This window comes from Ascaphus truei, unplaced genomic scaffold, assembly GCF_040206685.1.
Source record: "Ascaphus truei isolate aAscTru1 unplaced genomic scaffold, aAscTru1.hap1 HAP1_SCAFFOLD_3479, whole genome shotgun sequence".
NCBI lineage: Eukaryota > Metazoa > Chordata > Amphibia > Anura > Ascaphidae > Ascaphus > Ascaphus truei.
The window spans coordinates 1-18,554 of NW_027456485.1; the positions used below are offsets into that span (position 1 = coordinate 1).

Consider the following 18,554-nt stretch of genomic DNA (forward strand, 5'->3'; position numbering starts at 1 on the left):
GGTATGTATGTGTATATATCCACCGTGTCAGCGCTGTACCTGAATGCACTTTTCAATAAGTTAAGGGGAGACCCAGACATGGCCCCTCTGGAATGGGAAAGGGTTAAGGGGGGGAACCAGACATGGCCCCTCTGGCAGGGAAAGGGTTAAGGGGGGGACCCAGACATGGCCTCTCTGGAATGGGAAAGGGTTAAGGGGTGGCCCCTCACTCACCTGTGAGCAGAGCGTGGCCTCCTCGTGGAAGTATCCGTGCATGAAGTTGCAGTATTCCCGTGTTGAGATCTCACAGCTGAGGGCAGGGAAAAGGTTAATGCCGAACTCCAGCACCCCCCACCGCACCCACTTACTGCCCCGCCGCACCCACTTACTGCCCCACCGCACCCACTTACTGCCCCACCGCACCCACTTACTGCCCCTCCGCACCCACTTACTGCCCCACCGCACCACTTACTGCCCCGTCACCCTCAAACTGCCCCCCCATCCCATTCTTCCACTGCCTTATTTCTCAGTGTCCTCCCCCAGCCGAGACCACCTATTCTCTATGCCCTCCCTCCGTGGCAGTGCCCCCACCCACTGCTCCGGCAGTGACCTCCTCCTGCCCCCCCCCCAAACCCTCAGAAGTGCCCTCTGCTCTACCTGCCCCCTTTGGCAGTGCCCACCTCCCTCGGCAGTGCCGCCCTCTCACCTCCTCTTAGTGCCGATGCAGCACGCCCCCCCCCCCCCCGGGCAGCGCTCCCCGCTCACCTCCCCTTGGTCCCGATGCAGCACGCTCCCCCCCCAGGCAGCGCTCCCCCTCACCTCCCCTTGGTCCCGATGCAGCACGCCCCCCCCCCCCCCCGGGCAGCGCTCCCCCCTCACCTCCCCTTGGTCCCGATGCAGCACGCCCCCCCCCCCCGGGCAGTGCTCCCCCCTCACCTCCCCTTGGTCCCGATGCAGCACGCCCCCCCCCCGGGCAGCGCTCCCCCCTCACATCCCCTTGGTCCCGATGCAGCACGCCCCCCCCCCCCCGGGCAGCGCTTCCCCCTCACCTCCCCTTGGTCCCGATGCAGCACGGCCCCCCCTCCCCCACGGGCAGCGCTCTCTCCTCACCTCCCCTTGGTCCCGATGCAGCAACCCCCCCCCGGCAGCGCTCCCCCCTCCCCACCCCTTGGTCCCGATGCAGCACGCCCCCCCCCCCGGGCAGCGCTCCCCCCTCTCCTCACCCTAGGTCCCGATGCAGCATGCCCGCCCCCCCCCCGGGCAGCGCTCCCCCCACACCTCCCCTTGGTCCCGATGCAGCACGCCCCCCCCCCCGGGCAGCGCTCCCCCCTCACCTCCCCTTGGTCCCGATGCCGCACGCCCCCTCCCCCCCGGGCAGCGCTCCCCCTCACCTCCCCTTAGTCCCGATGCAGCACGCCCCCCCCCCCGGGCAGCCGCTCCCCCCTCTCCTCCCCTTGGTCCCGATGCAGCACGCCCCCCCCCCCCCCCGGGCAGCGCTCCCCCCCTCACCTCCCCTTGGTCCCGATGCCGCACGCCCCCTCCCCCCCGGGCAGCGCTCCCCCTCACCTCCCCTTAGTCCCGATGCAGCACGCCCCCCCCCCCCGGGCAGCGCTCCCCCCTCACCTCCCCTTAGTCCCGATGCAGCACGCCCCCTCCCCCCCCCGGGCAGCGCTCCCCCCACTCACCTCCCCTTAGTCCCCGATGCAGCACGGCCCTCCTCCCCCGGCAGCGCTCCCCCCTCACCTCCCCTTGGTCCCGATGCAGCACGCCCCCCCCGGGCAGTGCTCCCCCCTCACCTCCCCTTGGTCCCGATGCAGCACGCCCCCCCCGGGCAGTGCTCCCCCCTCACCTCCCCTTGGTCCCGATGCAGCACGCCCCCTCCCCCCCCCGGGCAGCGCTCCCCCCTCACCTCCCCTTAGTCCCGATGCAGCACGGCCCTCCCCCCCCGGGCAGCGCTCCCCCCTCACCTCCCCCTTGGTCCCGATGCAGCACGCCCCCCCCGGGCAGTGCTCCCCCCTCACCTCCCCTTGGTCCCGATGCAGCACGCCCCCCCCGGGCAGTGCTCCCCCCTCACCTCCCCTTAGTCCCGATGCAGCACGGCCCTCCCCCCCGGGCAGCGCTCCCCCCTCCCCTCCCCTTGTCCCGATGCAGCACGCCCCCCCCGGGCAGCGCTCCCCCCCTCACCTCCCCTTGGTCCCGATGCAGCACGCCCCCCCCCGGGCAGTGCTCCCCCCTCACCTCCCATGGTCCCGATGCAGCACGCCCCCCCCCCCCCCCCCCGGGCAGCGCTCCCTCCTCACCTCCCCTTGGTCCCGATGCAGCACGCCCCCCCCCCCCGGGCAGCGCTCCCTCCTCACCTCCCCTTGGTCCCGATGCAGCACGGCCGCCCCCCCCCCCCGGGCAGCGCTCCCCCCTCACCTCCCCTTGGTCCCGATGCAGCACGCCCCCCCCCCCCCCGGGCAGCGCTCCCCCCTCACCTCCCCTGGTCCCGATGCAGCACGCCCCCCCGGGCAGCGCTCCCCCTCACCTCCCTTGGTCCCGATGCAGCACGGCCGCCTCCCCCCCCCCGGGCAGCGCTCCCCCCTCACCTCCCCTTGGTCCCGATGCAGCATGCCCCCCCGGGCAGCGCTCCCCCCTCACCTCCCCTTGGTCCCGATGCAGCACGGCCGCCTCCCCCCCCCCGGGCAGCGCTCCCCCCTCACCTCCCCTTGGTCCCGATGCAGCACGGCCGCCTCCCCCCCCCGGGCAGCGCTCCCCCCCTCACCTCCCTTGGTCCCGATGCAGCATGGCCGCCCCTTGATCGCACAGTCCATGTGCTTCAGGCCGGTGTGGTTGTTCTTGGACTGGAAAGTGCAAATCTGGAGAGAGAAAGACTGAGATCATTAACCCTCCGTGTGCCAGGGGCCGCCGTGTAAGTAACCCCTTCCCCTGCCAGAGCCCTCCCAGGCACTCACCGGCCACTTGGTGATGTCATCGTCCCAGACGTGGGGTCGGATGGAGGCCGGCTCCTCGCAGGTGCTGGGAGAGACAAGAGTCACATGAGGCGGAGACCACAGCGTCCGCCCACCCGGGTCACGGACAGACCACGGGGTCACGGACAGACCACGGGGTCACGGACAGACCCACGGGGTCACGGACAGACCACAGGGTCACGGACAGACCGCGGGGTCACGGACAGACCACGGGGTCACGGACAGACCACAGGTCACAGACAGACCACAGGGTTCACGGACAGACCGCGGGGTCACGGACAGACCACAGGGTCACGGACAGACCGCGGGGTCACGGACAGACCGCGGGGTCACGGACAGACCGCGGGGTCACGGACAGACCGCGGGGTCACGGACAGACCGCGGGGTCACGGACAGACCGCGGGGTCACGGACAGACCGCGGGGTCACGGACAGACCGCGGGGTCACGGACAGACCGCGGGGTCACGGACAGACCACAGGGTCACGGACAGACCGCGGGGTCACGGACAGACCACGGGGTCACGGACAGACAACGGGGCATCTGCGTTCCCCTCCAGTCAAACAGCCTGTCCCTCCCACCGTGGGGTGACACAGTGACACAGCCTGTCCCCTCCCACCGTGGGGTGACACAGTGACACAGCCTGTCCCTCCCACCGTGGGGTGACACAGTGACACAGCCTGTCCCCTCCCACCATGGGGTGACACAGTGACACAGCCTGTCCCCTCCCACCGCGGGGTGACACAGTGACACAGCCTGTCCCTCCCACCGCGGGGTGACACAGTGACAACAGCCTGTCCCTCCCACCGTGGGGTGACACAGTGACACAGCCTGTCCCTCCCACCGTGGGTGACACAGTGACACAGCCTGTCCCTCCCACCGTGGGGTGACACAGTGACACAGCCTGTCCCCTCCCACCGCGGGGTGACACAGTGACACAGCCTGTCCCTCCCACCGTGGGGTGACACAGTGACACAGCCTGTCCCCCTCCCACCGCGGGGTGACACAGTGACACAGCCTGTCCCTCCCACCGTGGGGTGACACAGTGACACAGCCTGTCCCCTCCCACCGTGGGGTGACACAGCCTGTCCCTCCCACCGTGGGGTGACACAGTGACACAGCCTGTCCCCTCCCACCGCGGGGTGACACAGTGACACAGCCTGTCCCTCACCACCGTGGGTGACACAGTGACACAGCCTGTCCCCCTCCCACCGCGGGGTGACACAGTGACACAGCCTGTCCCTCCCACCGTGGGGTGACACAGTGACACAGCCTGTCCCCTCCCACCGCGGGGTGACACAGTGACACAGCCTGTCCCTCCCACCGTGGGGTGACACAGTGACACAGCCTGTCCCCTCCCACCGCGGGGTGACACAGCCTGTCCCTCCCACCGTGGGGTGACACAGTGAACAGCCTGTCCCCTCCCACCGCGGGGTGACACAGTGACACAGCCTGTCCCTCCCACCGTGGGGTGACACAGTGACACAGCCTGTCCCCCTCCCACCGCGGGGTGACACCAGTGACACAGCCTGTCCCTCCCACCGTGGGGTGACACAGTGACACAGCCTGTCCCCTCCCACCGTGGGGTGACACAGTGACACAGCCTGTCCCTCCCACCGTGGGGTGACACAGTGACACAGCCTGTCCCCTCCCACCGCGGGGTGACACAGTGACACAGCCTGTCCCTCCCACCGTGGGGTGACACAGTGACACAGCCTGTCCCCTCCCACCGCGGGGTGACACAGCCCCTGTCCCTCCCACCGTGGGGTGACACAGTGACACAGCCTGTCCCCTCCCACCGAGGGGTGACACAGTGACACAGCCTGTCCCTCCCACCGTGGGGTGACACAGTGACACAGCCTGTCCCCTCCCACCGCGGGGTGACACAGCCTGTCCCCCCACGTGGGACACAGTGACACAGCCCCCCCCTGTCCCCTCCCCCACCGTGGGGTGACACAGTGACACAGCCTGTCCCCTCCCACCGTGGGGTGACACAGTGACACAGCCTGTCCCCTCCCACCGTGGGGTGACACAGTGACACAGCCTGTCCCCTCCCACCGTGGGGTGACACAGTGACACAGCCTGTCCCCTCCCACCGTGGGGTGACACAGTGACACAGCCTGTCCCCTCCCACCGCGGGGTGACACAGTGACACAGCCTGTCCCTCCCACCGTGGGGTGACACAGTGACACAGACTGTCCCCTCCCACCGTGGGGTGACACAGTGACACAGCCTGTCCCCTCCCACCGTGGGGTGACACAGTGACACAGCCTGTCCCTCCCACCGTGGGGTGACACAGTGACACAGCCTGTCCCTCCCACCGCGGGGTGACACGGTGACACAGACTGTCCCTCCCACCGTGGGGTGACACAGTGACACAGCCTGTCCCCTCCCACCGCGGGGTGACACAGTGACACAGCCTGTCCCTCCCACCGTGGGGTGACACAGTGACACAGCCTGTCCCTCCCACCGCGGGGTGACACGGTGACACAGACTGTCCCTCCCACAGTGGGGTGACACAGTGACAGCCTGTCCCTCCCACCGCGGGGTGACACAGTGACACAGCCTGTCCCCTCCCACCTCAGGGTGACACAGTGACACAGCCTGTCCCTCCCACCGCGGGGTGACACAGCCTGTCCCTCCCACCGTGGGGTGACACAGTGACACAGCCTGTCCCCTCCCACCGTGGGGTGACACAGTGACACAGCCTGTCCCCTCCCACCGTGGGGTGACACAGTGACACAGCCTGTCCCCTCCCACCGTGGGGTGACACAGTGACACAGCCTGTCCCCTCCCACCGCGGGGTGACACAGTGACACAGCCTGTCCCTCCCACCGTGGGGTGACACAGTGACACAGCCTGTCCCCTCCCACCGTGGGGTGACACAGTGACACAGCCTGTCCCCTCCCACCGCGGGGTGACACAGTGACACAGCCTGTCCCTCCCACCGTGGGGTGACACAGTGACACAGCCTGTCCCTCCCACCGCGGGGTGACACGGTGACACAGACTGTCCCTCCCACCGTGGGGTGACACAGTGACACAGCCTGTCCCCTCCCACCGCGGGGTGACACAGTGACACAGCCTGTCCCTCCCACCGTGGGGTGACACAGTGACACAGCCTGTCCCTCCCACCGCGGGGTGACACGGTGACACAGACTGTCCCTCCCACAGTGGGGTGACACAGTGACAGCCTGTCCCTCCCACCGCGGGGTGACACAGTGACACAGCCTGTCCCCTCCCACCTCAGGGTGACACAGTCTGTCCCTCCCACCGCGGGGTGACACAGTGACACAGACTGTCCCTCCCACCGTGGGGTGACACAGTGACACAGGCTGTCCTCTCTCACCGCGGGGTGACACAGTGACACAGCCGGTCCCCTCCCACCGCGGGGTGACACAGTGACACAGCCTGTCCCCTCCCACCGCGGGGTGACACAGTGACACAGCCTGTCCCCTCCCACCGCGGGGTGACAGTGACACAGCCTGTCCCCTCCCACCGCGGGGTGACAGTGACACAGCCTGTCCCCTCCCACCGCGGGGTGACACAGTCTGTCCCTCCCACAGAGGGGTGACAGTGAAAGTTATGCAAATTTTGTAACAGGTCAACATTGTGTGTGTGTGTATATATATCCATCTATATACACACACACACACACACACACACACGTGTGTCTTTATATAGCACATAGTACCCACGGAGAAGGGGGAGAAGAAAAAGAACGGGAGCCAAAAAGGGAGCACAAGAAAATAGAGAAGATTTGTAATCCAAGTTCTGTTTCTCTATCAGAATCACAGAGAGGGGTTACCCCGAAGAGTGCGTCATCCGCACCGACAAGCGGACAAAGCAACTGTGCTTTATACAGAGGTGCTAATAAGTTCCTCAGCTTACTATCCAAAAGCTACGTCATGGGTAGCAATCTAGAACCTAGTCCAACAGGTGAGAAAATGTATCCATACGGCTCTCACGCCCAGATCTGCACGTTACCCCCATTCTGCAGGGGGCAATCACATTCTGCAGGGGGCAATCACATTCTGCAGGGGGCAATCACATTCTGCAGTTGGCAATCACATTCTGCAGGGGGCAATCACATTCTGCAGGGGGCAATCACATTCTGCAGGGGCAATCAGTGGGGCGGTTATTTCCCAAATGATCACGAAGGATTTTGAAGGCCTGATGCAGAACCAGACTAAACGCAGTGGGGACGTACCCATTCAGGAAAAGGGATCTTAAAAGAATTTATGGATAATGACAATCTGATTATCAAACGGGGGGGGGGGGAGGGGGATGGGGGGTCTTGATGGGCAGGGACAATGACACGGGGGCTCCCCGTTTATTAGCTGATACTGACACATATGTAAAGCTTAAGTCAAATCCTACCAAAATATTTACAGAAGATTTAAAGTGTCCCCATCTGCCTCACCGGATTCAAAGGCAGAAATGTGTATTACAGAACACACAAACACACAAACACAACTCACATGTAAGTAATTAAGAGCTGGCTCCTCACAGCAGCGAGTGAGAGCTGCACCGACCGACGATCGCAGTGTGTCTGGGTCTCACAGCCGAGGGTTCCTATTGGCCGACAGCTCGCCGCACCCAGATGTGAAGAGATGCAAAAGCTCTACAGCTGGTCAACCCCTGATGAAGCACATCTCGTGCGAAACGCGTTGAGGTCGTCACTAGCACACGGACGGTGGAACCCCGCGACCCCAAGTAGCTGGAAGTGGTCTGGCGCTTGGAGGCACAAGTGAGGTTAACCCCGTGTTGGCGTTGGTGCAGGCGGCTGCACGCAGGACGCTCCCAGGGGTTGACCAGCTGTGGAGCTTTTGCATCTCTTCACATCCGGATGCGGCGAGCTGTCAGCCAATAGGAACCCCCGGCTGTGAGACCCAGACAAACTGCGATCGTCGGTCGGTGCAGCTCTCACTCGCTGCTGTGAGGAGCCAGCTCTTAATTACTTACATGTGAGTTATGTGTGTTTGTGTGTTTGTGTGTTTGTGTGTCCTGTAATACACATTTGTGCCTTTGAATCTGGTGTGCTGTGTCTTTTCTCTATATGTATTTGTGTATATGTGTGTATGTGTGTATGTATGTGTGTGTGTGTGTGTGTGTGTGTATGTGTATGTGTAGGTGTATGTGTGTATGTGTGTGTGTATGAATGTGGGTGTGTGTGTGTATATATATATTTATATATATGTGTGTGTGTGTGTATGTGTGTGTGTGTATATATATATTTTGATATATATATGTGTGTGTGTGTGTGTATGTGTGTGTGTGTATATATATATTTATATATATGTGTGTGTGTGTGTGTATGTGTGTGTGTGTGTGTGTAAATAAACACACATTTAGAGTGCATATAGAACACTTTGTAACGCTATATACAGCCTGTCAGTACACACAGTGTAACAGCATTCATGTCGGATGACACTATTATCCCCGCAGCTAAGCTGTCCCATCACGGCTCAGGTACAAAGCAGCACGTGGACGGGATGTCAGACGGGCTCAGAACGTGGCATCAGGTGACACGCAAACAGCTTTACTAAAGCACACCAATAATCCTGGGCTTGCGTAAGCCGAGAGGTGACACCTGAGGGGAAGCGTTACCTCGGGGCCGCAGACATAGCAGCTCGGAATTGTATTTATAAAAATCTTTTCCATTTCCCACCTGCTGCTCTATTACCACACGGTGAGCGCGTAACTCCTGCAGTGCCTTGAGAATGAAAAAAATCCCATTTATGTTTTAATAGCAGAACACTTACTATCTTGCGTATACACACCACGCCCTGCACACACCACACCCTGCACACACCACACCCTGCACACACCACGCCCCACACACACACACCACGCCCCACACACACCACGCCCCGCACACACCACGCCCCACACACACACACCACGCCCCACACACACCACGCCCCACACACACACACCACGGCCCTGCACACACCACGCCCTGCACACACCACACCCTGCACACACCACGCCCCACACACACACACACCACGCCCCACACACCACGCCCCACACACACACACCACGCCCCACACACACACACCACGCCCCACACACACACACACCACGCCCCCCCCCACACCCACACCACGCCCCCCCCACACACACACACACCACGCCCCCCCCCACACACACACACACACCACGCCCCACACACACCACGCCCCACACACCCACACACACCACGCCCCACACACACACCACGCCCCACACACACACACCACGCCCCACACACACACACACCACGCCCCACACACACACACCACGCCCCACACCACACACACCACGCCCCACACACACACCACGCCCCACACACACCACGCCCCACACACACCACGCCCCACACACACCACGCCCTACACACACACCACGCCCCACACACACCACGCCCCACACACACCACGCCCCACACACCACGCCCCACACCCACACCACGCCCCACACCCACACCACGCCCCACACACACACCACGCCCCACACCCCCACACCACGCCCCACACACACCACGCCCCACACACACACCACGCCCCACACACACCACGCCCCACACACACACCACGCCCCACACACACCACGCCCCACACACACACCACGCCCCCCACACACCACGCCCCACACACACACCACGCCCCACACACACACCACGCCCCACACCCCCACACCACGCCCCACACACACACCACGCCCCACACACACCACGCCCCACACACACCACGCCCCCCACACACACCACGCCCCACACACACCACGCCCCCCACACACACAACGCCCCACACCCCCACACCACGCCCTACTACACACACACCACGCCCTACACACACCACGCCCTACACACACCACGCCCTACACACACCACGCCCTACACACACCACGCCCTACACACACACCACGCCCTGCACACACCACGCCCCACACACACACCACGCCCCACACACACCACGCCCCACACACACCACGCCCTACACACACCACGCCCTACACACACACCACGCCCTGCACACACCACGCCCCACACACACACCACGCCCCACACACACACCACGCCCCACACACACACCACGCCCCACACACACACCACGCCCCACACACACACCACGCCACACACACACACCACGCCCCACACACACACCACGCCCCACACACACACCACGCCCCACACACACACCACGCCCCACACACACACCACGCCCCACACACACACCACGCCCCACACACACACCACGCCCCACACACACACACACCACGCCCCACACACACACACCACGCCCCACACACACACCACGCCCCACACACACACCACGCCCCACACACACACCACGCCCCCCACACACACCACGCCCCCCACACACACACCACGCCCTACACCCCCACACCACGCCCTACTACACACACCACGCCCTGCACACACCACGCCCTGCACACACCACGCCCTGCACACACCACGCCCTGCACACACCACGCCCTGCACACACACACACACCACGCCCTACACACACCACGCCCTACACACACCACGCCCTACACACACCACGCCCTACACACACCACGCCCTACACACACCACGCCCTACACACACCACGCCCTACACACACCAGGCCCTACACACACCACGCCCTACACACACCACGCCCTGCACACACCACGCCCTGCACACACCACGCCCTGCACACACACACACCACGCCCTGCACACACCACGCCCTGCACACACCACGCCCTGCACACACACACACCACGCCCTACACACACCACGCCCTACACACACACACACCACGCCCTACACACACCACGCCCTACACACACACCACGCCCTGCACACACCACGCCCTGCACACGCCACGCCCTGCACACACCACGCCCTGCACACGCCACGCCCTGCACACGCCACGCCCTGCACACGCCACGCCCTGCACACACACCACGCCCTGCACACACCACGCCCCACACACACACCACGCCCCACACACACACCACGCCCCACACACACACCACGCCCCACACACACACCACGCCCCACACACACACCACGCCCCACACACACACCACGCCCCACACACACACCACGCCCCACACACACACCACGCCCCACACACACACCACGCCCCACACACACACCACGCCCCACACACACACCACGCCCCACACACACACCACGCCCCACACACACACCACGCCCCACACACACACACACCACGCCCCACACACACACACCACGCCCCACACACACACCACGCCCCACACACACACCACGCCCCACACACACACCACGCCCCCCACACACACCACGCCCCCCACACACACACCACGCCCTACACCCCCACACCACGCCCTACTACACACACCACGCCCTGCACACACCACGCCCTGCACACACCACGCCCTGCACACACCACGCCCTGCACACACCACGCCCTGCACACACACACACACCACGCCCTACACACACCACGCCCTACACACACCACGCCCTACACACACCACGCCCTACACACACCACGCCCTACACACACCACGCCCTACACACACCAGGCCCTACACACACCAGGCCCTACACACACCACGCCCTACACACACCACGCCCTGCACACACCACGCCCTGCACACACCACGCCCTGCACACACACACACCACGCCCTGCACACACCACGCCCTGCACACACCACGCCCTGCACACACACACACCACGCCCTACACACACCACGCCCTACACACACACACACCACGCCCTACACACACCACGCCCTACACACACACCACGCCCTGCACACACCACGCCCTGCACACGCCACGCCCTGCACACACCACGCCCTGCACACGCCACGCCCTGCACACGCCACGCCCTGCACACGCCACGCCCTGCACACACGCCACGCCACGCCCTGCACACACGACACGCCACGCCCTGCACACACGACACGCCACGCCCTGCAACACACACCACGCCCTGAACACACCATGCCCTGCACACACCACGCCCTGCACACACCACGCCCTGCACACACCACGCCCTGCACACACCACGCCCTGCACACACACCACGCCCTACACACACCACGCCCTACACACACCACGCCCTGCACACACCACGCCCTACACACACCAGGCCCTACACACACCATGCCCTACACACACCACGCCCTACACACACACCACGCCCTACACACACACCACGCCCTACACACACACCACGCCCTGCACACACCACGCCCTGCACACACACACACCACGCCCTGCACACACCACGCCCTGCACACACCACGCCCTGCACACACCACGCCCTGCACACACCACGCCCTGCACACACCACGCCCTGCACACACCACGCCCTGCACACACCACGCCCTGCACACACCACGCCCTGCACACACACACACACCACGCCCTACACACACCACGCCCTACACACACACACACCACGCCCTACACACACCACGCCCTACACACACACACCACGCCCTGCACACGCCACGCCCTGCACACGCCACGCCCTGCACACGCCACGCCCTGCACACGCCACGCCCTGCACACGCCACGCCCTGCACACGCCACGCCCTGCACACGCCACGCCCTGCACACACGCCACGCCACGCCCTGCACACACGCCACGCCCTGCACACACGACACGCCACGCCCTGCACACACACACCACGCCCTGCACACACACGCCCTGCACACACACGCCCTGCACACACACACCACGCCCTGCACACGCCACGCCCTGCACACGCCACGCCCTGCACACGCCACGCCCTGCACACGCCACGCCCTGCACACGCCACGCCCTGCACACGCCACGCCCTGCACACGCCACGCCCTGCACACGCCACGCCCTGCACACACGCCACGCCACGCCCTGCACACACGCCACGCCCTGCACACACGACACGCCACGCCCTGCACACACACACCACGCCCTGCACACACACGCCCTGCACACACACGCCCTGCACACACACACCACGCCCTGCCTGCACACACCACGCCCTGCACACACCACGCCCTGCACACACCACGCCCTGCACACACCACGCCCTGCACACACCACGCCCTGCACACACCACGCCCTGCACACACCACACCCTGCACACACCACACCCTGCACACACACACACCACACCCTGCACACACACACACCCACACCCTGCACACACACACCACACCCTGCACACACACACACCACGCCCTGCACACACACCACGCCCTGCACACACACACACCACGCCCTGCACACACACACACCACGCCCTGCACACACACACCACGCCCTGCACACACACACCACGCCCTGCACACACACACCACGCCCTGCACACACCACGCCCTGCACACACCACGCCCTGCACACACCACGCCCTGCACACACACCGCCCTGCACACACACCACGCCCTGCACACACACCACGCCCTGCACACACCACGCCCTGCACACACCACGCCCTGCACACACCACGCCCTGCACACACCACGCCCTGCACACACACACCACACCCTGTACACACAGACACCACGCCCTGCACACACAGACACCACGCCCTGCACACACACACACACACCACGCCCTGCACACACCACGCCCTGCACACACCACGCCCTGCACACACACCACATCCTGCACACACAGAGCTTTTTGAATGGCACATGTAACCTGCGTATAGTGCCTGTCGCCACTCTCGGGTGACAGGTAATGGATATGTCTCCCCCCCTCCCCCAGGTCTCCCCCAGGCCTCGCCCCCCTCCCCCAGGCCTCCCCCCCATATCAGACTCACCGCGGGTCCTGGTGGCACACGGCGCCCGACATTCTCTTCTCATTGGATGCCTCGTGCAGGGGGGCGTTATCTTCCGGCCACTTGATGAAAGAGGCCAATGTCTCCTGGGTACAAGAAAAGGGGGTGGGGTGTTACTGTGAGTACCTACAGGGGGGGTGTTACTGTGAGTACCTACAGGGGGGGGTGTACTGTGAGTACCTACAGGGGGGGTGTTACTGTGAGTACCTACAGGGGGGGCGGGGGGTGTTACTGTGAGTACCTACAGGGGGGGTGTTACTGTGAGTACCTACAGGGGGGGGTGTTACTGTGAGTACCTACAGGGGGGGGGTGTTACTGTGAGTACCTACAGGGGGGGCGGGGTGTTACTGTGAGTACCTACAGGGGGTGGTGTTACTGTGAGTATCTACAGGGGGGGTGTTACTGTGAGTACCTAGAGGGGGGGGGGTGTTACTGTGAGTACCTAGAGGGGGGGGGTGTTACTGTGAGTACCTAGAGGGGGGGGGGGGTGTTACTGTGAGCACCTAGAGGGGGGGGTGTTACTGTGAGTACCTAGAGGGGGGTTGATACTGCGAGTACTTACAGGGGGGGGTGATACTGTGAGTACCTACAGGAAGGGGGGTGTTACTGTGAGTACCTACAGGGGGGGGTGTTACGGTGAGTACTTACAAGAGGGTTGGGGTTGTTACTGTGAGTACCTACAGTGTGGGTGTTACTGCGAGTACCTACATAGGGGGGGGGGGGTGATACTGCGAGTACCTACGGGGGCTGTTACTGCAAGTACCTACAGGGGGGTGCTACTGCGAGTTCCTATGCGTGTAACCGCCCCACTGCTTGTGGATGGTGACATGTCACTATGTTACACGTTACTGGATAACGCGTGTTGATGGTGAGTGACATGTCACTATGTTACACGTGACTGGATAAAGCGTGTTGATGGTGAGTGACATGTCACTATGTTACACGTGACTGGATAACGCGTGTTGATGGTGAGTGACATGTCACTATGTTACACGTGACTGGATAACGCGTGTGGATGTGAGTGACATGTCACTATGTTACACGTGACTGGATAACGCGTGTGGATGTGAGTGACATGTCACTATGTTACACGTGACTGGATAACGCGTGTTCGCGGTGAGTGACATGTCACTATGTTACACGTGACTGGATAACGCGTGTACATGGTGAGTGACATGTCACTATGTTACACGTGACTGCATAACACGTGTTCGCGGTGAGTGACATGTCACTATGTTACACGTGACTGGATAACGCGTGTTCGCGGTGAGTGACATGTCACTATGTTACACGTGACTGGATAACGCGTGTACAAGGCGAGTGACATGTCACTATGTTACACGTGACTGGATAACGCGTGTTCGCGGTGACATGTCACTATGTTACACGTGACTGGATAACGCGTGTACATGGCGAGTGACATGTCACTATGTTACACGTGACTGGATAACGCGTGTTCGTGGTGACATGTCACTATGTTACACGTGACTGGATAACGCGTGTTCGCGGTGACATGTCACTATGTTACACGTGACTGCATAACGCGTGTTCGCGGTGAGTGACATGTCACTATGTTACACGTGACTGGATAACGCGTTGTTCGCGGGCGAGTGACATGTCACTATGTTACACGTGACTGGATAACGCGTGTACATGGTGAGTGACATGTCACTATGTTACACGTGACTGGATAACGCTTGTTCGCGGTGACTGACATGTCACTATGTTACACGTGACTGGATAACGCGTGTTCGCGGTGAGTGACATGTCACTATGTTACACGTGACTGGATAACGCGTGTACATGGCGAGTGACATGTCACTATGTTACACGTGACTGGATAACGCGTGTTCGCGGTGACATGTCACTATGTTACACGTGACTGGATAACGCGTGTTCGCTGGTGACATATCACTATGTTACACGTGACTGGATAACGCGTGTTCGCGGCGAGTGACATGTCACTATGTTACTCGTGACTGCATAACGCGTGTTCGCGGTGACATGTCACTATGTTACACGTGACTGGATAACGCGTGTTCGCGGCGAGTGACATGTCACTATGTTACACGTGACTGGATAACGCGTGTTCGCGGCGAGTGACATGTCACTATGTTACGCGTGGACTGGATAACGCGTGTTCGCGGCGAGTGACATGTCACTATGTTACGCGTGACTGGATAACGCGTGTTCGCGGTGAGTGACATGTCACTATGTTACACGTGACTGGATAACGCGTGTTCGCGGCGACGCGGCCCCTCACCGAGCACTCTCGCCGCAGCGTCTGCACGCAGCCGGAATTGTCGTTCTGCACGCAGCAGCCGGACTGGCGCTCCTGCGTCCGCGTCTTGTCAAGCAGGCGCTCGATCTGCGCGTCTCGCCGGATGCACGGGGAGAACTTCGCACCCAGGTGAATTAGGGCGATCTGCGGGAGCGGGAGACACGTCAGGACGTGGCGTGTGCGTGTGCATACATATACACACACACACACACACGTGTGCGTTTATGCAGACTTGCAGGGGGGAGGGCGGGGAGCAGACTTGGGGAGGGGGGAGAGCAGACTTGGGGAGGGGGGGAGAGCAGACTTGGGGAGGGGGGAGAGCAGACTTGGGGAGGGGGGGAGAGCAGACTTGGGGAGGGGGGAGAGCAGACTTGGGGAGGGGGGGAGAGCAGGCTTGGGGAGGGGGGAGCGCAGGCTTGGGGAGGGGGGAGAGCAGACTTGGGGAGGGGGGAGAGCAGACTTGGGGAGGGGGGGAGAGCAGACTTGGGGAGGGGGGAGAGCAGGCTTGGGGAGGGGGAGAGCAGACTTGGGGAGGGGGAGAGCAGACTTGGGGAGGGGGGAGAGCAGGACTTGCGGAGGGGGGAGAGCAGACTTGCGGAGGGGGGAGAGCAGACTTGCGGAGGGGGGCGAGCAGACTTGCGGAGGGGGGAGAGCAGACTTGCGGAGGGGGGAGAGCAGACTTGGGAAAGGGGAGAGCAGACTTGGGGAGGGGGGAGAGCAGACTTGCGGAGGGGGGAGAGCAGGCTTGGGGAGGGGGGGAGAGCAGACTTGCGGAGGGGGGCGAGCAGACTTGCGGAGGGGGGAGAGCAGACTTGCGGAGGGGGGAGAGCAGACTTGGGAAAGGGGAGAGCAGACTTGGGGAGGGGGGAGAGCAGACTTGCGGAGGGGGGAGAGCAGGCTTGGGGAGGGGGGAGAGCAGACTTGGGGAGGGGGGAGAGCAGACTTGGGGAGGGGGGAGAGAAGTCTTGGGGAGGGGGGAGAGCAGACTTGGGGAGGGGGGAGAGCAGACTTGGGGAGGGGGGAGAGCAGACTTGGGGAGGGGGGAGAGCAGACTTGGGGAGGGGGGAGAGCAGACTTGGGGAGGGGGGGAGAGCAGACTTGGGGAGGGGGGAGAGCAGGCTTGCAGAGGGGTGGAGGGGAGAGAGCAGACTTGGGGAGGGGGGAGTGCAGGTTTGGGGTGGGGGGAGTGCAGGTTTGGGGAGGGGGGAGTGCAGGTTTGGGGAGGGGAGAGAGCGGACTTGCAGAGGGGTGGAGGGGAGAGAGCAGACTTGGGGAGGGGGGAGTGCAGGTTTGGGGTGGGGGGAGTGCAGGTTTGGGGAGGGAGAGAGCAGGCTTGGGAGGGGGGAGAGCAGACTTGGGGAGGGGGGAGAGCAGACTTGGGGAGGGGGGAGAGCAGACTTGGGGAGGGGGGAGAGCAGACTTGGGGAGGGGGGAGAGCAGACTTGGGGAGGGGGAGAGCAGACTTGGGGAGGGGGGAGAGCAGACTTGGGGAGGGGGGAGAGCAGACTTGGGGAGGAGGGAGAGCAGACTTGGGGAGGGGGGAGAGCAGACTTACGGAGCTGGGCCCAATCCAGAAGTTCTCCTGCTGGATATATTTCACACTCTCGTACACCCCTTTATTCCTCAGCACCTAGCGAGAGAGAGATGGAGGGGGGGGGGGGGAGAGATGGAGGGGGGGGGGGAAGAGAGATGGAGGGGGGGGAAGAGAGATGGAAGGGGGGAGAGAGAGATGGAAGGGGGGAGAGAGAGATGGAAGGGGGGAGAGAGAGATGGAAGGGGGGAGAGAGAGATGGAAGGGGGGAGAGAGAGATGGAAGGGGGTGAGAGAGAGATGGAAGGGGTGAGAGAGAGATGGAAGGGGTGAGAGAGAGATGGAAGGGTGAGAGAGATGGAAGGGGTGAGAGAGAAAGATGGAAGGGGGGAGAGAGAAAGATGGAAGGGGGGAGAGAGAAAGATGGAAGGGGGGAGAGAGAAAGATGGAAGGGGGGAGAGAGAAAGATGGAAGGGGGAGAGAGAAAGATGGAAGGGGGGAGAGAGAAAGATGGAAGGGGGGAGAGAGAAAGATGGAAGAGGGGGAGAGAAAGATGGAAGGGGGGAGAGAAAGATGGAAGGGGTGGAGAGAGATGGAAGGGGGGGTGGGGGAAGAGAGAGAGATGGAAGGGGGGTGGGGGAAGAGAGAGAGATGGAAGGGGGGTGGGGGAAGAGAGAGAGATGGAAGGGGGGTGGGGGAAGAGAGAGAGATGGAAGAGGGGGTGGGGAAGAGAGAGATGAAGGGGGGTGGGAAGAGAGAGAGATGGAAGGGGGGTTGGTGAAGAGAGAGAGATGGAATGGGGGTGGGGGAAGAGAGAGAGATGGAAGGGGGTGGGGGAAGAGAGAGATGGAAGGGGGGTGGGGGAAGAGAGAGAGATGGAAAGGGGGGGAGAAGAGAGAGAGATGGAAAGGGGGGAGAGAGAGAGAGAGATGGAAGGGGGGGAAGAGAGATGGAAGGGGGGGGGAGAGAGATGGAAGGGGGGGGGACAGAG

General features: G+C 63.1%; 1 protein-coding gene across 1 annotated transcript; it reads right to left on the bottom strand.

The window, feature by feature from the left end:
• Positions 1–213: 213 nt before the first annotated feature.
• LOC142483637 (inactive rhomboid protein 2-like) lies at positions 214–17,697 on the bottom strand (the record flags this gene model as incomplete). Its single annotated transcript, XM_075583655.1, has 7 exons — positions 17,589–17,697; positions 16,016–16,177; positions 13,735–13,838; positions 2,934–2,997; positions 2,773–2,837; positions 2,620–2,649; positions 214–289 (listed from the first exon to the last, which is right to left on the bottom strand). Coding segments are annotated over exons 3-7 (267 nt in total), but the record flags the coding sequence as incomplete, so codon positions are not given.
• Positions 17,698–18,554: the final 857 nt, after the last annotated feature.